The sequence below is a fragment of the Manis javanica genome, chromosome 12, assembly GCF_040802235.1.
Source record: "Manis javanica isolate MJ-LG chromosome 12, MJ_LKY, whole genome shotgun sequence".
Classification (NCBI taxonomy): Eukaryota; Metazoa; Chordata; class Mammalia; order Pholidota; family Manidae; genus Manis; species Manis javanica.
In genome coordinates this window covers 33790958-33816899 of record NC_133167.1, presented here as the reverse complement: position 1 = coordinate 33816899, position 25942 = coordinate 33790958, and the positions used below count along the sequence as shown (strand labels likewise).

Sequence of the window (25942 nt, the reverse complement as noted above, 5' to 3'; positions counted from 1 at the left end):
AGCAAACTGAACTCTCCAGGCCTCCTCAGGGAGCTTTCTGGTAGAAACTAAGGATAAAGAAATGACTATAGTTCACCTCAAGGTATAACAAGAAGTAGATTCATCAAGCTTCCCCCTCAAAAATGTATTTCTGTATTTTCTATATTTCTGCTCTCAGTTGCTAATAATTAAATCAACTATTATGACATATTTAAAAATGAAAATGATACAAATACTCCAAAAAGTAGTCAGTCACTGCAGCACCATGCTAGTAGCTTTTTAAAAATTCTAAGTTACTAATCTTGTTAAAAGCATAAAATAAGATATTCTTTCTGACTGGTTTACTTACATCCTCCACTTCCTCTTTTTAAGGCTAAAAATACCAAAATTCCACTCACATCTTAATGTGAAAGATTTCTTAAAGTCAGCTTTCCATCATTTACAATTAGACTTTTATAATTAAAAACATTAATTATAAACTGGACAACTACATGTAAGACAATGAAACTCTTACTCTCTAACTCCATACACAAAAGTAAACTTGAAATGTATCAAAGACCTGAATGTAAGTCATGAAACAATAACACTCATAGAAAACACAGACAAAACTCTCTTGAATATAAACATGAGCAACTTTTTCATGAACATATCTCCTCGGGCAAGGGAAACAAAAGTAAAAATGAACAAGTGGGACTATATCAAACGAAAAAGCTTCTGTACATCAAAGGATACCATCAGTAGAACAAAAAGGCATCCTACAGTATGGGAGAATACATTCATAAATGACATATCCAATAAAGGGTTGACATCCAAAATACAGAAAGCTCACGCACCTCAACAACCAAAAAGCAAATAATCTGATTAAAAAATGGGCAGAGGATCTGAACAAACACTTCTCCAAAGAAGAAATTTAGATGGCCAACAGGCACATGAAAAGATGTTCCACATCGCTAATCATAAGAGAAATGCAAATTAAAACCACAATATCACCTCACACCAATAAGGATCACCAACATCCAAAAGACAAACAACAACAAATGTTGGTGAGGAGGATGTGGAGAAAGGGGAACCCTCCTACACTGCTGGTGAGAATGTAAATTAGTTCAACCATTGTGGAAAGCAATATGGAGGTTCCTCAAAAAACTAAAAATAGAAATACCATTTGACCCAGGAAATCCACTCCTAGGAATTTACCCTAAGAATACAGGATCCCAAATTCAAAAAAAAACTTATCACGCCTATGTTTATCGCAGCACTATTTACAATAGCCACGAAATGGAAGCAACCTAAGTGTCCATCAGTAAAAGAAGATGTGGTACATATTCACAATGGAATATTATTCAGCCATAAGAAAACAAATCCTACTATTTGCAACAACATGGATGGAGCAAAAGGGTATTATGCTCAGTGAAATAAGCCAGGTGGAGAAAGACAAGTACCAAATGATTTCACTCATATGTGGAGTATAAGAACAAAGCAAACACTGAAGGAACAAAACAGCAGCAGACTCACAGAACCCAAGAATGGACTAACAGTTACCAAAGGGAAAGGGACTGGGGAGGGGAGTGGGAAGGGAGGGATAAGAGGATTAAGGGGTACTATGATTAGCACACATAATATAGGGGGGCACACAGTATAGCACAGAGAAGATAAGTAGTGACTCTACAGCATCTTACTATGCTGATGGACAGTGACTGTAATGGGATATATGGTGGGGACTTGATAATGGGGGAATATAGTAACCACAGTGTTGGTCTGAGCATAATATTGTCTATCAATGATACCTTAATAAATTTAAAAACTTTAATTTTTTATTATAATATTTAACAATCAAATGACTGTGGCTTTCTATTAAGCTTTGTTAGCATAAAAACACTGTGTGAATGCTGTGTGAAAAGGAGGCTCAAGGCAATCAAGACTTTCATTCCCAGCACAGGAAGGGTTCTGGTGCCATAACTGGCCCCTTTCACAGATAATGACTGAAAAGGCTGGATTAAATAAAGAGGGAAATATTATCTCAAATGCATCAATAAACCAGGAAGAGAATAAGGACTATTCATGCTAAAATGAATGAAGACAGTATCTCAAAAGGACTAAGTTGAGGACAGTTGCTAGTAAACTAAATGAACCTGAACTTCGGTCTTCACAGCCTTGCAGGGCTGGTGAGTCTAAAGCAGGAAGAGGGAAAGCCCAGGATCCATCAAAGGTGATAAGTCTATTCTTCCATAAAGCTGTTATCTGGAAGAACTCTACATGCTGAATGTAAAGCCAAATTAGAAATACACCTGGACCCCCAGCAGAATGCAATGAAAATTACCTGTCCTGAACCTTGTTATTGAGTAGGAGAGAACAGAAGAGACTCTCTTGAGGCTTCATAACTCAAAATCAGCCCTCACATGAATTTTCAACCCTAATTCACACTAAGTAGGATGAAGAGTTTATTTCCACAGGGTCCCAGAGTTGTATTGTGTAGAGTACAGGTGCATGGTAGAAGCAAAAGCACATAACCTCTAGGAGCATCCATTTTTTTCCTAGGCCTCAAAATGTTCCCACAGTTCCAAGAAATATATGAGTTCACACACAGAAATCATAAACATACAAAGGAAAAAGACATCAAGAGTAAACACTGGCAGAAAGACAGAATGAAACCCTCAAAGAGTTCATTTGGAGAAATAAATGGAGTTGAAAATATGACTGAAGAGTAGTAATGCAGTAAAAAAGACCAAGAAATATTTAGAAAACAGGAGAGAAGAAACTGGGCAGAAGCAAGCAGAAGATTTCAAAAGCAGACACTAGATAACCAGTGACTTCTAAAACACAACAAAAGTCAAAAAGTCAAGGAAATGATACCTTCAATTACTAAGGGAAAACAACTGACAACATAAAATTTGACACTCAGGAAAAATAGCAATTAAGAATAAGGGGAAAAAAAGATATTTTCCAGCTTAAGCAGAGAGGGGTTAGAACAGAGTTTACCATCAAGAGGCCTTCATTAAGAAAACTGCATATGACGTACTTCAGGCAAAAGGAAACTAATTCCAGATGGTAAATCTGAATATAAAGAGAAGGAAGGGAAGAAAGAAAATTAAAATGTAAATAAATTCAAAATATTAGCCATTATAATAAATGTAAATGGACCAATGTTCCAATTAGAAGACAAGAATGTAAGACTGGGCTTTTAAAAATCCAAATATTGGTATTTACAAGACATGTATCTAAAACACAGATTCAAAAATACTGAAAATAAAAGGATGGGAAAAAGATACAAGAATTACTAACAAGAAGAAAACACATGTTATTTATATTAATATCAAACAAAATAGGTTTTCAAAGCAAAAAGTATTATTAAAGTTAATGAGGCTATGGCATAATGCAAAGAAATAGACAACTATACAATTAAAGTAGTTAATTTTAACACTCAAATCTGACAGAGCAAACAATTAAGAATAGTAAGGTTTAAAGAACAGGTGATAAGCTTGTTAAAACAGACACATACAGAACACTACCAACTACAGAAGCACATAAAAAACTGACCACACACTGGACCACAACTGAAATTTCAACAAATTTTAAAGTTCTCATGTAAACCAAGTTTCCTGACCACAATGTAATTCAGTTAGAAATCACTAGAAAAATTAAGACAAAACCCTTATATTTTGAAATGGAAAAAAAAAAAAAAACACTTCTAAATAACTCATGGGTCAGAGACCATAAATAAAAAGAGAAATAATCAGAACTGAAAAATAATTAAAATAACCTCACATCAAACTTTTGGGAATAATGCTAATGCAACACATAGTGGGAATTTATAGCTTTAACTGCTTACATTAGAAAGAAGAATAGCTAAACATTAATGAACTAAGCACCCAACTTATAGTTAGGAAAGAATAATAAAATAATTGTAAGAAAGTAGAAATAAACACACATGTACACACCACAAGTAAGAATATCAACTACATCAAAAGTTGCTTTTTCATAAAGACCAAGTGTTGGAAAGCTTTTTCTATAAAAAGTCAGATAGTAAATATTTTAAGCTTTACAAGCTAAATAGTCTATGTTACAACTACTCAACACTGACATCTTGCTCAAAAGCACCCACAGACAATACATAAATAGGCAGGCTGTGTCCCAGTCAAAATAAATCTGCAAAATCAGGAGGCAGGCAAGATCTGACCCACTGGCACTAACCTATCTCTTAAAAGATTAATGAAGTTGACAAACCTCTGGCAAGATTGTTCAGGGAAAATAAGAGATAAATGTACACAGTATTAGGTCTTAAAAACTAAACAACTTTATACCAGTAAGTTTGAAATTTAGATGAAATGGACATATTCTTATGTGTCTTACCAAAATGTGATTTACCAAAGTGACTCAAGAAAAAACAGACTACCCTAATAGCCCTATAATCCACTTTCAAAAATTATCAGAAGGAAATGCCTAACATTTCAAGTATTAAATGCTGAAATCTACCTATTCTAAGCTAAGAGCTCAGAATAAAAGCATCATAACTTACTTATAATGGTTCAGGTCTATGAGGTTCCCAAATTTAGCATTCTTCCTCTCTGAAAACTAAGATTTTTGGACTTCTCTGAAATACTCAGCTTTGAGTTCTCAACACAACAGTGGAAACGGACCTAAACTTGGCATCATCATTTATTCTATGGGCCTATGTCCTTATCTTGGTAACCTGCTTAGCACTCCAGTTCATGTAGAATTTCCACTGGGTCTACAACTTTCCCATTGACTTTACATTCCCCACTTCCCCTTCCTATATTTGAGTCCCAGAGCTCTTTCACTGGAAGTTGCTATCTGCTGACAAATATTCTATAATACCAAGTTGTCTACCTGCTTGTATTTCTGAATTTTACAAGTTCCTACATTCTCCACTCTCAACTTTAGTTTATCTCTCCTTGTCTATTCATTGATTTACAACCTGACACATGCTGCTTGCCTAGTTTACCACATGGTCTACTAACACACCATTGGATTATTAGATGGAACATTCTGCCTGCCTGGACTTCTTTCTAGCTCTGCTTCTGTTTGTCCCTTAGCATCTACACCACACCAACAACTAATGTGACTCTAGGACTTAGCCCCTCGCACTATCATTATGGTCTGACTCCTAAAAACGAGGCCATACCTAGCCAGGTCCTAAGCCATCACTGATTCTTTGGCTTAAAAAAAAAAGTGTTTATATAACAAAGATTCATTCCATAAATCTTTACCATATGATGTACAGTGGATTTGGAAGCAAGTATAAAAATGCATACCAGAAGGAATGTTGTGTACTTATAAAACCTGAAGCATTTTTTTCAGGTGTAGACAACTTCCTGATTTTTACCCACTGGTGACCTATATACAGCTCTATGTCTTGAAAGACAGAGAACAGTGTCCACAGAGTTTATATGAGGAAAACTCTTGAGAAAGACTACCATCAGTGAATTAAGAGTAAGTCATACATTTACTTATTTGAAAACTGAAGACAAACTAATAGCAGACTTTAATCTTAGGAATTTAGAAAAACTTAAATATCTTTCATTTTAAATAGTCAAGAGAAAAAGTGTGAAATCATCATAATGTCTAAAAGGTACACTGTATAGTACCTTCTTTCTTTTAATTCCCTCATGATTTCATAATATCCATCAGGCTGTTGGATGGTACTAGTTTGAAGAAAGCATCCTGATTCATACCCTTCTAAACTATGTTATTGGATCACATACAACTGAGTTATAAGTAACAAATGGTCTAAGTTAAATTTCAAAAAACACAAGCCACATTTTTCCAAAGTCCCCACCCCCTCATCTCAGCCTACCAGCATTCATTCTGAGTGTTCCCTTATTTTGGGAAATCCACAATGGTCTCACTACTTATATATCATCTGTACCTACTTATTGAAAGCAGCAAAGAACTCCTTAGCAAAAGCCAAGTGTGAACTATTTGTTTTGGATTCTTTTTAAGTAGGTTAGTTAGGATTTAAAACAAAAAAGTGAGGTTGACTAAGTTTATTAAAGTCCTCTCTTTAACATACTTTTACTTTGATAAAAATAGGGGTGTTTTTTTACTCTGTTTCATCTACTATGTTATAAAACATATATGAAAAATAAAGCATAGAACTAAAACTGTCAATAGGAAATGAAAGTTAAAAGTGATCTATATTATAATGCTAAGTGTATTTTTCTAGATCTACATACAAATTCTTGTTAGTTACTATACGGCAACAATAATACATAACAGTTGCTAAAGAATATGCCCAAATAGGTCAAATCACAGATTCACTATGATTAAGGAATTTTGCTAACCAATTCTCTGATCTTAAGCTCTAGCATCCATTTTTATACAAAATCATTTATGTAATAATAAGAAAATAAAGTTGCTGAAAACAAGATTAATATACAAAAATCAGCCAGTGATAGTGACTTTTAAAATGTGGGAAAATTTTTCATTTACAATTACATCCCTTTTATAGATCCTATATAAACAAAATAAACTTAAATATGTAAAACACAGACATTTAATATAAATATATATAATACAAAGTATATACTCTAACAAGAAATAAGCAAAACCTATATAAATAACTATAAAATTACTGAAGAATATAAAAGCTCTAAATAAGTAAATACATATACTATATTACTGTATAAGAGTTTTCATTATTGTAAATATGTCAATTTTCTCCAAAGTAATCTGTATGTTTAAGGCATTTCTAATCAAAATACCCACAGAAACTTCTGGGAAATTTGCAAATGCATTAGAAATTTCATTTGGAAGGAAAAATGCATAATATTCCATAAAAAAACAGACACTGAAAAATAAGACAATTGAAGAGGTAGCATGCTTTTCCAGATACCAAAATGTATTATTTAGCTACAGTAACTTTATAAAGTAACTATACTTTTGAATGAATAGAGACTTAGACTACTGAATCATACAGGACAAGAGCAATAGATAATACTACATAAAATAAAACTTCCACACAGCAAAACAGTGTGAAAGGTCAAAGGACAAATGATAACCTGGGAAAATGTTTACAATATACAACAAAAGGTTAGATATACTTAAAATATAAAAAGTTCTTATCAATCAATTTTTTTAAGGCTAAGACAACCCCCACAGAGGATATGAACACAAACTTGAAAGTCTGTTAAATATCTGAAAAGATACTCATGCTCATTAAGGAAAGTAAATCTGAGCAGTTAAAACTGTTCACCTTTATACTGGCAAAGATTAAAAAGAATGATAAACAGTATTAGCAAGAGTGTGGAGAAAGGGAGACATGCATATAGTGACAGTGAATGCAGAAATTGTTGCAGTTTTTTAGCAGGCAATTTAGCAGCACCCACTAAAACATGAAATCTATGTACCCTTTGACCTGATCTGATTATTTTACATGTTGGAAAATGTTCTAAGAAAAACATGTACAAATGTACAAATGTAGATTTATGTGTATAATGTTCACATACCACCATATACAATATCGAAAAAATGGAAAACAACCTAAAAGACATCAGAAAGTGAATAGTTAAGATAAATAATTCAAAATACTCATACTACAGAATACAATGCAACCCATAAATAATAAGGTAGGACTGTGTGTACTCACTTGTAAAGATTCTAATAGTATATGGTACTATGAGAGTACTATTTAGAAAAAAGAGGAATTTGGAGAACAGTGTGCAAAATATGATCCATACTTGTACATATAAATAAAAATATATGAAAGTTACATATTCAATTACTTTATATCCTTTTGCAATGATTAACTATCTTTACAATTAGTAAGTACTCTTTTTCATGTTAAAATACAAGTACATGGGGGTAAGTTCTGATGTTTCTAACATGAAATACTGCATTCAACTGAACATTTTCTTAGAGGACTTTCTTCTAAAGGATAAATGACCATAAAAATATTTACCTATGAAATAGCTTTTTTAATTTTTGAAAATTAATGCATTTATTTTCTAAGTATTTACCGGGGTACATTAGACTCTGTAGATGTAAAAATTAATGAGACATTATCTCTGCTTTGAAGAAACCCAAAGTATATTGTAAGGGCAGACCAGCATACAAGTAAGTGCAATAAAGTGTTGAAGCTAGTGTGACCACAATGTACAGATGGAAATGAAAAAGAAAGGTCATTCCAATTGGGGGAAAACATTATCACAGAGGACTTAAGCTTATGCTTGAGCTAAATCTTAAATAGGAGATGCTGAGCAGATGGAGAAGAGGAGAAAGGGCGTAAATGCAAAGAAAGAAACAAATATGCATTCCTCTACTTAAGAATTATTTCTACAAAGATAAGAATTTTTAGGGCTGAATGTCAAACCAAAACAATATTCAAAGACACAATAATTCTTCTAATATTCATCTATTATAATTTGGGTCTTCCATGCTAGCTGAGAATTACGGTCTGGTTATTTTTTATAAACCTTTTTTTCTAAAAAAGCCTACAAAAGTGTTTTTTAAATAATACTTAAAATCCTACTTTATTTCTTACTTAAAAAAGCAAATTGCCTTCTAAAAGCAAAGACTTCATGTTTTCACTGCTTATATTTTGATACTATTCTAAAAGTCACCCTAAACTGTAGTTCCAAAGCTCAACATGTTTGAGATTAACACAAAAATACCCTAACACAATAAATATGGTCTATTTTCACAGAAGAGCTATATTTTTCTAACACCTAAGTATTTTTGACCTTACTTTCCCGGAGTGTAGCTCCTTCATTGCAAACTATTAACTTATCTCTAAGAAACACAACAGGCCACATACATACAGAGAAAAATGTGGGTTTTTACCTCATGAAGAGTGAGGTGTTTCCCATCCTTTCTCTTTGAGTCAAATCTGCCATATATTGCACTATATTTTCGAATTTCCTCCTCTTTATGTGGATCATCATCACTCATTTCAAAGATGTGACCAATCATTTTGGCCAACTTCTTGTTGGTTTTTAGCAGCTCTTTCACTTCATTCAAGTCACTTTTTGGCAGTGTGGGGGCCATTCGCTCCACACACTCAGCTACAGAGAGTGCGGCTGCAGCATCCAGCGCCTCACTGCTTTCCTTTGGGGACGCTGGGGAGCCCAGGTCTGCCGGGGAGAGGCTGTGCTCACTCTCAGTGGCATGGTGGCCTTGCCAGAGTCTGGATTCACCAATACTCTGCAGTGCTAAGCTCCCTACCACATCTGACTTGCCCTGTCCTAAGCTCTGCACACAGGTGGTGGCAGCGCACTTGGGGATTTTTAAATGAGGTTCCCGGGCATTGCTATTCCTTTCATAACTGCTGCAGGATATTCCCAGCCACGTTGGTGATCCCTCTGGTAATTTATAGATGGGTATACTACTGACAGGCAGGGAAGTCAGAGGCTGATTGAAAAGGCCAGGGTTCGTAACCCAGTCTCTCAAAGCCTTCTGTAGCCTTCTAACATGAAGGGGCTTGCTAGCCATGCCCACAAGTGCCATGATTTCCAAGAATTCCTCTTCTCCAGCTTCACAGAGTTGCTGTACATCATCACCACCTTGTTGGATAAAGGCATCAAAATAAGAAAGCAGATTGGCCTTTTGTAATATTCTATACAGCTGCAACTCTCCCAAGGTCCTGGGTAAGGCAGCAGCCATTACTGTGGATGGGCTCAACCTGCAGAAAAAAGAGAGGAAATAAATACTCATCAAATTTGAGCCTATTGGTTAGACGTACATGATTTAAGAACGCAGTAGGGGAAGAACAAAAACAAGGAACATTTACCTAGCAACTGACTATTAAGGAAGCATTTTTGTTACCACATTTTACTTTCCTATCAATCCTAATGGTAGATATGATTGTTCCCCTCTTAAAGAGAAAAATATAAAGGCACAAAGAATGTAAGTAATTTGCCTGTGATCTCATAACTAGTTAAGCAGGAGTCTAGCAACTCAAACCAAGGGACACAGGGCTCTATATTCCATATTTCTGACTACTTTGCTACTTCCTGGTGTGGACACAAAGGTGAAATGTAATTAAATTCAGGAGGCAAGAAGTATGCTTTCATTTGCCAAATGCTTATTTTGTATCAGACAATATGATGAACAGTATATATGTCTACAGACAGTCTCCAACTTACATGGTTCAACTTTGCAAGGGTGTGAAAGCAATATGCATTCAGTAGAAACTGTGCTTCATCTTTTCCTGGACTAGCAATATGCAGTACAATACTCTCATGATGCTGGGCAGCCACAGGGAGCCACAGTTCCCAGTAAGCCACATGATCACAAGGGTAAACAACTGATAGATTCATAACCAATCTGCACCCATAGGAGAATTCTGTTTTTCACTCTCAGTACCATATTCGATAAATTACATGAGATTTCAACAATTTATTATAAAATAGACTTTGTATTAGATGACTTTGCCCAACTGTGGGCTAATTTAAGTGTTCTGAGCACATTTCAGGTAGGTTAGGGTAAGCTATAATGTTTGGTAAGTTGGGTGTATTAAACCCATTTTTGACTTATGCTACTTTCAAATTTATAATGGGTTTATCAGGATATAACACATCATAAGGAAGATCTGTAACCCTCACAACAGCCCTGTGAAACAGGTATAGTAATTTCCATTTCATAAAGAAAAGTCAGCAAGATTAGTCTGGTAGACAGAGGAAGATAGATTTGAGTATGAATTGGAGGTAAGAATACAGAATGTGATACATTTAGGAACTGAGAAAAAAAGAGGCAGAAAAAATTCAAACAAGTAAACGACCAGGATTTGGTGATCACTTAGGTGTAAGTGATGAAGGAAAGGGAACAGTTACCAATTTTTGACACTTTCTATGGTTCCAAGAAAAGAAGAGTAATAGATGACTATGGGATTATGTTATGAGAATTAGAGCTGCAACAGGCATTGGGGATACAGAAAAATAAGGATGATGGGATTCCCTTTCAAATACACAGCACTTGAACTGCCTTGTGTAAAATAACAGACTACAGTTGAAATGTGTAAAGGTTGAAGATGAAGAGGGTGAGAAAGCCCTCCAAAGCAGCAGCAGAGAGCCTAAGGAAGAAACATACTTTTAGAGCCCAATCAAGACAGTGAAGCCTGTATTTAAGAGAAAGAACAAGACCTGGCAAAGTATTTCCTGACCTCTTAGCAGCCTTTAAAAATTATTCACAGTTGCCTGGAGACCTCCCACATACAAGGAGTTGGCCAAGTACTTCTACTTAAAAGAAACCAACAAACGTGTAGTAAGTGCAGCCTTAGGATTAAAAGAACCCTGTAGATATCCATGGAGAGAAATTACAGAAGGCTCAAAGAATACCTAAATCAAGAAAATGGAGGATACACTCTCAACTCAAAATAGTATGAAGTAATTGTTGGCTGGGAGATAAGGCAAGCAAGGGAAAATCAGGAACATCCCTGAAGGCCAAGAGGTCACCCAATCTGGGACTTTTGCTTTAAGACATCAACTAGAATTTTAGTCTGTCATCCCATCCAAGGGAAATGCATCTTCCTGTTACTCTGAGGACTGACTCCTGGTCGGCTCCACCTCCTGGAACCTTTGTGACATCCACACTCTGCTCTGATCACCTAGTGATCTCCTTCAATTTTATGGCTCTTTATTTTATAAGGGCATTGCCAAATGACCTGATGACTGCCCAGGAGACATAAAAAAGATTAAACTGAGACCCAGTAACTTGTGTTAATACCCAGGAAACCACACAGGGGCCTTTTGAAAAATACAATTCCCAGGTCCCTGAGTTGCATCTCAGGAAAACTCCCATGACTTGACAAATATGGCAAATTACGCTAGAAGATCCCTATTTGATATACCCGCTGAGCACCACAAACTCCTACATGTTCTGTGATCATCTAGATTCTTTAAACCCACCTTCGTGGTTCATGCCACCTCAGCCCTCTGGATAAAAACATTCTTGTACCTTAGGATTCACCCACAGGAGAATCTGCTTGTCCTCCCACAGCAGGGGGGACTCTCCAGGGAGAGTCTATCATCCAGCTAGACACTAACCCACAAAAACAGACCTTTCAGGATTTATAGACACAAGTTAAAGTCTGTATCGAACTAAATTACACCAAACAGAAGAGCTTCTAGAAGATGTCTGAGGTAGAAGGAACCTTACTTTCCCATCATACACTTAATGTAAACAGCTCCACAAACTTTCAACTCAATATACAAAAAAATACACATGCACACATATAAATACATGTGTGTGTACAAACAAAAAAAATTTTTTATGAGGACTGTAACCTTGCAAAATTTAAGGTGTTATCAATTATCTCACTATATAGGCTCCCTCAAATTATGAAATACAGGGAAGACTAGTGAGAAAATCTAGAATTTCTGAATCTTTTTATGAGTAATAAGAAAATATATATGTTAGATAAATATAAAAGAGAAACTTAAGAAAAGGAGACCAGAAGACCCAAACTTAAATTTTATTCTTCGGAGACAAGGTAGTGATTTAGAAAATATTAACTTAAAACTTTTATCTTTTCTCATCTTTACCCAAGAATTAAAGGAAACCCCCTAGTTCCTAAGAGAAAATGCTTATGTACTGGTAACAAAGTAGTTATGATTATATTATCTCCAAAAGGACTGATGGGCCACTAGTACATTTCCAAAGTCAAGATACCAGATGAAAGTTAAGTAAGTGAACTATTTATAAAGTCCCAGGAGGCTTCCTAAAGGCCCACACTTACTGCTGGGAAAGGAGCTTTCTCCCTAAGATTTTGCTTTAGGATAATGTTTCAGTTTCCTACAAAAGCCTGTTGTAATAATTTGAACACTTACACCTCTTACATAATTTGATCTGATTTAAAGAATAATTTTCTTAAGATGAGATTGTTTTTACAACCTCTGTATCTACTCATGCTTCAGTGTGAAGTTCAAACAAATCAAGAGAAAGCATCTATCTGCATAGCTCCAACCTGAAGTAAATATAAAAGGTTCCTAACACACATACAGTATATACCAATATATACAGGTACCTAGTAGTACAGTGAATCTGTTCAGCTGAAAACTGCTACCTGGCCTTTTCAAGATGTGCTGGAACAACCATGCAGTCTGACCTTTTTATGAATTCCACAGTTAAGAGAAACCAGTTACTCATTTTTTACTGCATTCAAAAGCTAAACCGATGGCCTATGTACAGTAAACTCCCTCTTATCACCAGTTTAAATGTTCCTCAGCCTGGTCAGTTCAAGAGGAAGAGGAATTAAACAACAATGGATCCCTTTAAGGCCATTTGTTGTGTGTTTTTCATCAATCTATCTTAAGTGGTAATGAGTTGTTCCAGAACTTTTAAAAAAAGCTCACTTTGGCTTCTTATGGGTAGGATCAGTTATCTGCCAAACTATGCTCAGTGAATTAGTTTGATTCAGAAAATTTACTGGTCAACTCTTTCCTCACCCCAGAAACACAACGAAGCACTTGAAATGACTATGGGAAACAACTTTCCTGACATTCTCTAAGCTGGCATGTGGGGTCTTAGCATAGGACAAAGGTCTTCAGTAGTCACTAAGGAAAAAACCATTCCTTCAGACCTGCCTCAATCCATTCCAAGAAGATTCAGCCTACCTTCTGGCCCCATGGCTCTAACAACACTCGAGTAACTGAGTCATCACCAGCCTCCCTCGCTGTCCTCTCTGCAGTCTGACAACACTCCCTGGAATGCTCTTACCTGACTTTGGTACCGTCATATGATGCCGTCTTCTCCACCTTCCCTTACTACAGTCAAAGTGCAAAAATTCTCCTAAGTTTCATATTAGATGTCTTTTCCATATTCTCCTTGATGATCTCATCCACTCCCAACCTTCAATTACCACCTATAGCAGCCTGTAGTCATAACTGTGGCTATCTGTAGCTTGGACCAGTGGTTCATGGGCCAGGGACCCATAGAGCTACTGAAAAGTGTTTTCAAATGCAAATGAACACCAAGTACTGGCTACTGAGTAAAACAGATGCTTCTTACACATGTCTACTTTGCAAATAACAGTATATAAACATTTTGACTTAATAAAATATAAACTCATTAACAGTGGAATTCATAGCAGTTGTCATTCTATGTATTCTCAAACAACAAATACAATGTTAATGAATATTTGCAATTTTTAAATTTAAAAAGTGATATTCATACCTGAAAAGTTTGAGAACCATCAGCCCAAATCATTACTCTGATAACTTAGCATTTCAACTACCACCTGGGTACTGTCAAAATCTCAAATTTGGTTAAGTCCAAAAACAAGTGTGTTATCCCATTTTCCTTCCTTCTTCCAGATTCCCGTGTCTACTCTTTCCAACTCTCTTCTGTTTCCTGGATTAATAAAAGTAGGGGTTTTATCTTTATTTTCTTCTTCCTTCCTCAAATCTACATGTCCTTAGGCTACATCACACCACACTTTTTCTTTCTCTGCTTCAAAAACACCTAATTCTAGTTTTCAGTTTCTTGCCCCAACTTTTAAAACAGCTTCCTCACCTTCAATACATCCCAAACTGCACTGCTAATTTTTTCTTCCTCAAGTAAAGGTATGGCTCTTTACACACCTGTGCAAATTTCCCCCCATTGCACACAGAAAGAAATTCAAACTACTTATAGAGGTATCCCAGGCCCAAACCTTCTTTTCCAGCCTTCTCTCCCGTTCCTAACATGCCCCTAAGTTCTTGCGAGATACAATGGGCATTCCTCAAGTGTGCCTCCCACTGTGCCAGGCATACTCACTCCTTCACTTTTATGGCCTTCTCCATAAGTCCTTTCCCAGACCCCCTGGCTGTAGATGTCTTCTCCCTTCTCTGAACCCCACGATAATTTTTCTCTCATTTTTTTTCTGTTTTTCAGATATGTCAGTTACTGAGCCAGTCCTGAAGGTACAGAGCAAAGACGGTCCTTCGTGCAGAATCAGTTAAGAAGAAGAATCAGTTAAACAGACAAGTAAGGGGACATATACACACTGTGATTATACCTCAGGAGCTGAGTGTTATACCTACGGACACAGAACACAGAAGCAGCCTTACCTGGCTCTGCAGAACAGGTTACCATTAGGTGATAAGCTCCTCAAGGGTAGCATCTAAAGTCATTTTTTATCCCCCTCTATTCCTGAAAAAGTGTTCAGTGTAGAGGTAACATTCTCTATAAAGGCTGTTGAATGAAACCTATTTGAGAATCTGTTCAGGAGCCTCCTCTCATGTTCCAAAAGGGACACTCTCTACTACACATCCTGCTACTTTACCTATGATCCTTTTCATTCTCTCACTCTCCATACTTCCTTCTTATAAGGCTATATGGCAGATTCCTATTAAATGGCTATTTTTTCCAAAATATCAAAGGATGCTCTCCCAAATACAGGAACTACACGAGGTTAGTGTTATACACATAATGTGTTAGTCTAGCCCCAATATCAGCATTTTAAGACATCAATTTCAGTCTGAGAGATCCTAGGTCTTTTTCCTCTATAAATTAAAATGCAGTATGAGTTATCTCCAAACTATCAATCTTATAAATGATCAATATATTCAAATGATTCACAGTCACTACTCTTAAATCCTCTTTATTATGTAGGAAAAAAATGTATATGTATGTGCAAATACATACTTATATATAGTATGTGGGTATACACATACTTCTACGAAATCTATGGCATTCCAAAGAGCGACTCTTCTGGGGAGAGGGAGAAACCAAGGGTGAAATCCCAGTAAGATCTTATTTATGCAGAGGACTATAAATTCCTTCCTCCCAATAGAGCCTGAAATTTTTACTTTAAAATTATCTAAGTTAACAGCAATCTCTTACAGACTTATAAAAATGTGAAAAAACTTGGGAAGAGTGAGTTTATGAGTCATTTACAGATTAAGGTGAATTAGTTTCACCAGATTATTTTCCTCTTAACATCTAGACGAGATCCGGTGCACACTAAGGGAATAAAAGATGCGGATGGGAAATGGCGAGAAAGGAAATCTGAGGGCAGACTACATTTAAAGCCTCTGATGTACTGCTAAATTTGGGAGAGTGTAACTTGAAGGTTTAGGAACCTGGTGAAAAAGGTGTAATGGTACATTACAGGTTAAAACTGAAAAGGTTTATGAAAGTCCAGAATTTGGCTTAGGGAAGGATGAGCCTTAAGCCTAGGAAATGAATTCTCACTTTGTCCTAGTCTAGGACTCAGGCTAAAACAATTAAATGTAGTTCAGTTACATCATGGGTTACTTAAGATTGCAGGGTTAGACTAGGTACTGAACTCCTATGTGTGTTTCAAAACCCAATTTCTCTAGGCACATTGGTAAGCATTCAGTGAAATATCTTAAGAAATTTTTGCATCTTATTACTGTCATGCTATGAATTATATACTTCCTAATGGATTAACAGTAATTTGGGAAGACTTAAATGTTCTCTCTTATTGATTTCTTTCTGAATTCTGAATGAAGCTAGAAAAAAAATTTCTTACAGATCTCTTCATATTTTACTAAAAGTATTCAATGTGTAAGCTTAAACTTATCAAAATTAGAAAAAATCATTTTGTAATTAAACAGTAACTGCATTAACTATAACTTCAATAGTATTTCATACAAAGAGCTAGAAATTCTTCAATCAACTAAGTCAATTCATTCAACAAAGTGCTCTGTTAGCACATAATATGCATGCAATATATATAAATTTTGAGTTTTTAAAAATCTCTTTAAAAATATTAACATACTATGCAAATTAATCCACAGCCCTCTAAATATAATGTATTGAGAAATGACAAACTATTTGAAAGCTTAATGGTATGTTTTAGCTATAAAAATTCTGACAAGATGAGGATTACTATTTTTTCCCCAACATCAACTTCTCTAATTTCCCACTTGTTCCATTATTAAGTTTAAGGGAGTATATTCTACTATTATACTAGTTATTGAACATGTCAGATCAAAAGGGAAATTTGCATTTAATATAATAACTGTACTATTCTTCATTCTACTAAAAAGAATGAAAGAAACAGGTAAGATAAAACTAAATCCAAAGCAAAGGGGCTAGGAACCTTACATTATGCTTGAGTGGGTTTTATTTATTCCTTAATATATTTAATAAAGTCAGTGAAATATACATATACAGATTATTATGCATTTTAGCAGGACTTTAAACTATTCAAAACATATCAAATGGTCATTTCCATAAAAGTAACATAAAATATATCATGGTTTTGTGGTACCCAGAATACTGCTTCACATCCAAAAGTTAATTTTACAGAGCTTTCATTCCCAATAATACATATGAAAAGCATCTACAAAAACAATTAGACGTAGTAAAATGGAATAGATAAGGCCCAACTCTTTGATAGAGTCTAGGTCAAAAACCTGACATACTTATGTTTCCATCCAACTATCTTTTACTTTAAATATTTAAAGTTCATGCAATAAATTCCTCAAACGTCTCCTCCACTTTGTAATACATATAATTTCTTTCAAAGCATCCACAACACAAACACCCAAATTCTTTAATATCAAGTCAGTATGTTCTTTAAGTGTGATTAAAAGAAAATACCTAATGCTTGGATTCTCTAAGTAACAACAAGAAGAATGAAAATCTATTACCTTTTCTATAGGGTAATGGATGTTATTTACTAGTCACAAAAAAGGAAAATTTTAAATTAATTTAGCCGAGATTACTCAACTTTATTAATAACTTAGGAATAAGATGCACTTACTAATATATCTAATTATTTATTAGATATATAAGCTCACTAAATTTCCTTGTATCCAGCTATAGAATTCCTAAGGATTTTGTCATTTTAATTACATCCCCAATTAGCAGGCAGAATGAAATAAAAAAAAAGGCTGCAAGGCCTCAAAGTTTTTATTGTTGCAATTATCAAGACATTCACATATAACAAGCAATCAAGAGGGCCAAGGAAAATGAATTTTTTCTAATACAACGATGGCACATTAACTTTTGTGCAAGATGCTAAAAATTAAAACAATCCCAGTGGTTCTTTGAAATTATTCTTTCAAGACCTAATTTTCCAAATCTACACCCAAACAGGAATAAAAAAGGCTGACCTTGCCAGCCATCTATAAATTCTCAAGAGAACCCTTGTGTGCGTGTTAATGTGTATAAGGGCAATATAATTTTAAAAACATACTCAAAGTTAAATTTATTATATTAATGTCTCATATAACACGGAAAAATGGGGGGAAAAAGAATGCACTTGAGTCTAAAAGCCACTTTTGCTGGCACTTACATTAGGTTAGAAGCAGCACTTCTAAGCCTTCAAGAAAATCAGCCTCCACCCAAAATGCAAAGTAAATCCTATGCATCCTCTCTTTCAGTATTTCTTCCTACAGCCCACACATAAATTATGAAATGTCACAATTTGCTGTTTTACAGGAGAAATTTTTCAAAAAAGTGAAAATCTAAGGTAATTCACTGTGTGCACACTTTTCTAATAGAGAAGCCTAACATTTCCTACGTGACTAATCTATTTTAAATTCCGTTCCTCTGTTCCTATGCAATCTAATGCTATCTATTAAAACTGCCAAAATATTTTTAAACAAGATCTGTGAATTTCCCTCTCAGGTTTTGATCTTTGCACTCCTTCAGTTTGCAGACACGTCACTGGCAAACCAGTTGGTAGTGACAGGTTACTCAAAATCGACTCTCTCGGATTAAATTTTAAATTGACAGCTACCCCCAAATTTTTCATGCCTCCCGGATCTCACGTTGTGAGGGTAAGTATATGTAAGTAAAGGATTACTTTTGATCACCGCTGCAAAACTTCACCTACGGAACCTCTAAATGCCTATTTCGATTCAATTATCCTTTTCCCCAGATCCTACATTTAAGCTTACTGAAGTGCCGTTTTCTCTCTTATAAGCCTTGTGAACCCTGAGGTTGAAGACTATTAACATTTGATAGTACTTGCAATGTTTCTCCATGAATAAGGTCACACACTTCTGCATCCAAGGGTTTTATGTCCCACATGTGTTTGCAAATTCCACACTCGGCCTTAGAGCACAAGAAGTCTCTCTTCCTTGCGCCTAGGTGCCAAGTTTCTGTAAGCCACTTCCAAGCAAAACTCTCCTTCCGCTTTTAAAAAGAAAAGTACATTCGTAAGAAGAGGACAACCAGGACGAAAATTAAAATTGTAAGGGCAACACTTTCATAAAGTAAACAAACCAAGAAGATTCTGCCCCTGGGGAAGGTGGCTGCAAAACTGGAGCTGGCGAGCGCCCAAGACGCACAATACACCACTCAACCCCACGACTGCTTCGCGGCCCGCGCGACGACCCCAGACTGGTGAGAATGGACCCGGCACTCCCAGTTTCCTCCGAGGGAAAACGCACAAGTCAGGCCCGCTGCCTTGCTCGCCCTCTTCTCGTGCCCCAGCGCACCGGATTTCTCCGGGAATCGCCCATAGGAGTCCGATGCCGCCCTCTCCTTCCGGCAGCGGCCGCACGGGGCCAATTCCCCTGGACGCCCGCCCCCAAATGCCTGCGCGGCCGGGCGACTCCGCAGCCCCAAGTTCGGCAGGGGCCGCACCGGCGCGAACGCGTCCCGCGCTCGGCGGACACTGAGTTGGTACGTACTCGGCCAGCGGCTGCAGCGGGGTTGGCACGCTCTTCCCAAAGACTGCTCAGCCCCAACTCCGAAGTGACGGCCCCCGGCGCTCCCTCCTCAGGCGGCTGCGGCGGCCGGGGCGCCCCCGCTCCCATAGAGTGGGGGAAGGAGCGGCTGTGGGCGCGCTTCCCCCTACTCCCCCACCCGCAACTCGGGCGCGCCGCTTCTTCCCGCCCGCCAGCCCCGACGGCGCTCGCCCGGCCGCGTGGGCGGCAGCTGCGGCTCCTCCAGGCTCGGGCGCGCGGGCGGCGGTGGCACCTCCCCCGCCGTGTGCTCCCCTCCCCCTCCTCCCCCGCCCCGCGCGCTCAGCACCCTCCCCTCCCGGGCCGCCTCCGCCGCCTCCGCCCCCCGCACGCTGTCACATGGGGAGATTCCGCTCTTGCTACATTCGCCGCTGCGGCGCCCGCCCCCGCGCGGCCGAGTGACGCAGATCCCGGCGTGGGCCGCTGCGGGGCGGGGGCGGCCGCCGCCGGGCCCGGGCTCGGCCTCCTTCCGCCGCCCCCGCCCCGGAATCCGGAGGGCGGCCCATTCACACGGCAGCTGGGAAGGACCGAGCGGCCTCGGGTGTGGGCGGCTCCCAAGAGTCCCGCTGCCAGAGGGAGGAGGGGGCAGGGAAAGGGGGTGGCGGGCCGGAGGGAGGGGACGCCGCCTCGGGCCTGCTCTCCCGCTGCCGAGTGAACCAGGGAGGTTTGCAATTAAAAAAAAATTTTTTTTAACGTGTAATGTTCCCAATATAGTATTTCAAAGCGAACACCCCGCGAAATCTAACATTCCCCTGGGATACTGACTTCAAAAATACCGAGCGTGAGCGGGCGCCGGGCTCGCCCCCGCCCCGCCTCCAGGCCCGATGGCGGACCAGGTGCTCCCCTCGCAGGGCGGTCGGAGGCTCCCTGCGGGAAGCTGGCTACAACCGCACGGGGGCGGGGCGGCGGCAGGTGCGCGGCCCCGAGGGAGGCTGCAGCGTCGGTAAACTCTCTGCCTCTCCCATCTTGAGTCTCCCACCACCACCGGGCGTTGGGAGTGGTGGGAGGAGGGGAGGAGTGGGAAGCAACGAACCCGAAGTGAAGCTCTGACTACCGTCTTGCCTGCTGGCTAACTTATTGTCAGCCTTCTCAATCCTCCTGAAAACCTGCCTGTTAATATTTTCCATTCCATGGTGCACAGATCCGACGGCGCTAGAACAGTCCTGGGGTGTGTGAGTTCTCCGGGCATGCTGTAGAATTCTCGAATTTGGTTTGCAAACTTTTGTAACCAAAGCAAGCATTAAAACGTTTCCAAAAATGTAAAACTATTGCCAAAAAATCTTAAAAACTTTAGAATCTTATTTTTCATTCCTTTGCAAAAACGGGTAAATGAGAAAATTCCCGGAATCTTAGCATTATGCTCTTGGAGGGTAAGCGTTTAGTAAATATAAAATTGCAAATACAGGTAAAATCCCACTTTAACATGTAAAGATTTAGTTTTATAAAAGGCCATTCCCACATCCTGGCTGGCCTCCCAGAGGGTGCCTACTTTGTTGATGGGGATACAAGGCATTCTTTGAGATGGGAAATTCTTCATACCACATCTTTGTTGCAGCAATGGATGGGATGGTAACATTGAAAGAAAAAGACCTTGTTAAAAGTACTGAATTTTTTTTTTTTGGCAAAAACATGCTATAAGAAAGAGTAATACCACAATCGAATATATATGATTAAACCTCTGATGCAGTCTTAGTGAAAGGATCTGTCTAGAGTAGTTATGTTAATACTGCAAATGAATGGGCATGCTTACTTTCTTGAATTCTTCCACTAAAGAAATAACTCCTAGAAATGGGTCTTAGCCTAATTGTCATGGTTTTGCAACCGCGGACCCTGTTCTGAAGTGAAAGTTAACTTAGGTTGTTGTAAAGACAATTTCTTGGAAAGGTACATGTCAACAAATTTTCAAACAGTGAAACCTGCAGAATTCTTCTCTTCTAGTTCCTCTGTGGAATCCCAATATTTTGCAAATGTTGGTTCTGAACAGCTAGAGAAATACAACTTTCTTCCATAAAGACGTACAGTCAGTGATTCACAAGTCATTAAATGAGTGAGTAGTCTTAACCTGAACTATTGAGATTCCCAATAGAATTGTTTCCAGGGTCGAAGAAACATTAAAGCCTCTTCCTGAACTTATGTATGTCCAGCCAGCACTGAACAGGATGCTGAAGAGGAAATGTGTCAGGGCAGATACTACCTCTTCTGACTTGTAGCTGGTTAGAATAGTCCTCCCTTATATCTGTGGAGGATACCTTCCAAGACCCCCCGTGGATGCCTGAAACTAGATAGTACCAAACCCTATATATACTTTTTTCTCATATATAGATATGACATATCTATATATGAGAAAGTTTAATTTATAAATTAGGCACAATAAGAGATTAACACCAGTAAATAAGAATAAAATATAGCAGTTATAACAATACACTGTAATAAAACTTACGTGAATGTTTCCCTCTCAAAATATCTTATTTTCCTGTACTCACCCTTCTTCTTGTGATGATGTGAAGTGATAAAATGCCTAAGTAATGAGATGAAGTCAGGTGAATGATGTAGGCATTTCGATTTAGCATATGGCTACTATTGATGTGACTATGTTAGGAGGATCATCTGATTCCAGACCAAGGTTGTCTGCAGGTAACTGAAACCACAAAAGCAAAACCTCAGATGAAGGGGGACTACTCTATGTCTGTAGTTAAACACTGCATCTCTCCTTTGTTTTATGGGCATATTTAAATAGTATATTCTTCCCATATTTAGAATGGCATTTTTGGCCCACTTTGCATTGCTTTAAACACCCTGTGGTGCTGGGAGTAGTGGTGGGAGAAAGGAAGATGAAGGAAAGAAAATTTTAAACTTTGAGGCATCCAATGTTGTATTCTCTGTGACAACACTGTAGTCAATATGCTGCTCATAAAGAGAATGAAGGCTTTCACCTGTATCTGAGACAACTTAGATGAAGAAGCACTCATTCTTATTTAGCTCCTTGCCACTTAGTTCACCCACCACTCCTAAATACTGCCTTACCCACCTCCTTCAACACACACAGTGTTCTCCCACTCCCAGGCCCTACGGGTTTTTTAAGGGAAAGCATTCCATGTAAGGTAACAGTTACAGTTTCTAATTATTCCATATTCCATTCCACCTTGTAAGCATGTCTTACACTTCTCAGTTCCATAAATATATGTGTAACTCAATCTAAAAAAGTTATTAAAAACACTTCAGTGTAGTGCATTTGCAAAAGTAAGGAATTCTTTGGACAAAAAAAAGTGTCTACATTGTAAAACTAAAAGGTTTTTAATAAAAAAAAATTGTAGAAAGTTGGTAGTGGTTCTGACCTTTGAGTGAAAATTTCACTAGAAGAGCATTAATGTATTACTTTCAGAAAGTTTCTTTAAAATGCATCAGTGATTCAAAACATGAACACATAATAGATGTAAAATGTTCTTAGAGCAGAGAATGAATACAGTATAACTATGACCTACAATATCTAAGATAGAATATTCTATCTTCCTGTTCCAGTAGTTCCTTAGAACAATTCTAAATTTAATGAATTTTCCTCTCTATGTGGTTGTGGCCCTACAATTAACTGAGTCATGTGCAATATTCCTATTACAGAAATATAATTAAAATTTACCTTATTTTGGAATAATGCATGTCTTTGGGTATAATAGATTAAGTGGGTTTTTAAGTATATGGAGATTTGAATATTTAAAAATATACAGAGGTTATAAACAAGTTTCTTAAAGGTAACTTAATAGGAATATATATATATATAAAATGACTGATCATTTCAGGAACCATGACTCTAAAAATACTTGCTCTTCTAAAAAGTAAGCAAATCTTCATACATTGCATTTTAATACAAAACACTAGAATTTTAGGATGTAAAGGATTATGAAGTTCACCTACTTCAACCTCCTTTGTATATTCAAAGTATATTCAAATACTTCACAGAAATTCAATGTACAACTAGTTGACTTTCCAATAGGTTGTAAGTTGGTTATTTTTTATTTGTATGGCAATCCTGGTTGGGGAAAAAAAAAAAGAAATGAGATTTCCAGGCAGGGCTGCAAATGCTTATAAAAATGCAATGAAATACAGAATTAACACATTTTGGGGGGAGTAGATAGGCTCTTAGAAGTCATCTAATTCCAATTGACTTCCACAGATGAGGAGGTTTGTACTATCCATTGCTAATAATGTAAAAATTAGAAAAACACTAATATAATATTAAACAGCAAATACAACCAAACATTTAATTGAGTTGAAGAGCGATTCTCATTTTATTTTAAAAGTTCGTGTTTAAGATGGGTGAGAATGTAAAGAGCAACTTTTGAAAGACTTTCTAAAGAGAATTTCTGGATATTTTTTAAGGCTTAGAGCCTTGTTTTTCTCTCTTCTATTCTTTCTCTGGCAGCAGTGATTACAACTCAGCTACTCTTTCTTTTCTCTTCCCCCATTTTTCTTTTTCTCTGGCATTCACTGTGTAGGCATTGAACAGTTAACTGTTCTGTAACACTGTTTCAAGTTCCAACAACACTGGGGACTGTCCACTCCTTCCTGGCTATTGTGGACTGAATTACTGTGTTCTCCCAAAATTCATATGTTGAAATACTAACCCCCAGTGTGATGGTATCAGGTGGGCCTTCCGGGGATGATTTGGTCATAAGCATGAAGCCCTCCTGAATGGGACTGGTTATGAGACCAGAAGAGCTTCCTTCTGACATGTAAGGACAAAGCAAGAAGATGGCCACATAGTGAGCCAGGACGCGGCCCCTCACCAGCCATCAAATTACCTGCCAGTGCTTTGATTCTGGACTTCTCAGGCTCCAAACTGTGAAAAATAAATGATTGTTGTTGAAGCCACTGAGTCCATGATATTTTTGTTATAGCAACCTGAATGGACTAAGACCTGGCCATTAATAATTCTCAAGGGAGGGTGCAGTGTAGGTAAAAAATTGTCTGCTCACAGTCTCTGAAATTTTTCCAAACCATCTTCCATTTGCAAACTTTACTCTCAGCTTTCTTATTGCTCACAATCACATGTTTGGCTCCACCCAGATTGTTGAAATTGACAGCAGGTCTGTACTCACTGTCTGAACTTGTCTCTCCAAGTCTATATTCTTCAGGCAAAGGACATCACTAGCTAGAGTATCCCTTTGAGCATTCCACATGAGGGTGATGGAAGATTTTGTTACCTTGACAAAGATGTGTTACTTTGTCAACCAACCTATGGGGCTTTTGTAGCTCATAAAAGGAACAAGAATAGGAACAGAGCACACAAAGGAAGAGAGCCTTGAGGTGAATGGACCAGAGTTGGGAGGAAGGAGGGAGAGAAACAGAAGAAAAGACAAGTGTGCAGTTGTGAGAAGCTGACTAAAGTGAGCATAACTATTCTGGGAGAAGTGAAAAACCAAAAAGGTACCCAAGTACCTGATTCTCCTAAAGAAGAGGAAGCAAGAGACAGAGAAGAGGTCATCCTAACATAAATTCCTCTAAGCTAGCCACAAAAGTGTGCTCTTGACCTGGGACAGATGGCAATGATGCAATGGAGTATTTGGGGTAGATATGCAGGAAGAAGGGTCGGAGAAACAGTGGTTTCCTACTCTCTTCACTTGAAAAGAGCCCATGTATTATCTTTTAGTTGGATGGGGAGAAGTGTATGTATCAGGTACAGGTATGTATCAGGAAGAGGAAAGAAAAGCAGTTCAAAAAACATCCACAAGTGCTTTAACCATGCTGTGCTTCAGATGTAAAGAAGATGGGTGCGTGAATGGGTTGGATTATTTGTCACAACAAATGTCTCAACACTTCTAGGAGGAGACACTGAACAGCGTGTGCATATTGTACAATAAGAGATTTAAAACTGTTGGAATTAAAGTAAATCAAATATGGTTCTGTTCATATATAATTGTGAAGTTGCATTTTTATGGCTTGAATTATATTGTTGTTCTTACCCATATTTATACATTGTGACTCATCAGCTTTCCCAGAATTGGCCATACATGGTAGTCAAAAATGTTATGGACCATGATTTCTTGTCTACTGCTATATTTTTTTCATTTTGTGCTGTAACAATAATCTCTAATAGAGAGTTTTTTCCAACTGTAAAATATGTTCCTTAAACAAAATTTTCCAACTCATCCTATTATTGGTAAAGTCAGGGGCTCTTCTGCAAATTGCTGGTAACCAGTAAAGGTAAACAACCTTTAAAAGGGCAATTTGGCCAATTGAACCAAGAGTTTCAAAGTGTTCATATGATTTGACCCAAAGATTCACTTCTAGGATATTATCCTAAGCTCATAAACATTTAAGAAGAGGATATTTATCACAACATTATTTATACAACTGAAAAACCAAAACAT

The 25942-nt window shown here is 37.7% G+C and overlaps 2 protein-coding genes across 4 annotated transcripts in view; one reads left to right on the top strand and one right to left on the bottom strand.

Moving 5' to 3' along the window:
* NAB1 (NGFI-A binding protein 1) overlaps positions 1-19833 on the bottom strand; it is a 45620-nt gene extending 25787 nt beyond the window's left edge. Inside the window, exons 1-2 of one of the 3 annotated variants that reach the window (XM_017673799.3) lie at positions 19524-19833; positions 8776-9613 (exon numbers count right to left, since the gene is read on the bottom strand). In XM_017673799.3, the coding sequence (XP_017529288.1) occupies positions 8776-9594 (819 nt within the window). In that variant the 5' untranslated portion in view covers positions 9595-9613; positions 19524-19833. Of the gene's footprint in view, positions 1-8775; positions 9614-14685; positions 16429-19523 lie in introns of those variants that run through there. The other 2 variants (XM_017673798.3, XM_037009132.2) reach the window with 2 other exon arrangements.
* Positions 18125-25942, top strand: part of LOC140845269 (uncharacterized) — a 102600-nt gene continuing 94782 nt past the window's right edge. The window contains exons 1-3 of the mRNA XM_073219265.1: positions 18125-18239; positions 18514-18665; positions 19355-19515. Of these exons, the coding sequence (XP_073075366.1) occupies positions 18125-18239; positions 18514-18665; positions 19355-19515 (428 nt within the window). The remainder of the gene's footprint in view (positions 18240-18513; positions 18666-19354; positions 19516-25942) is intronic.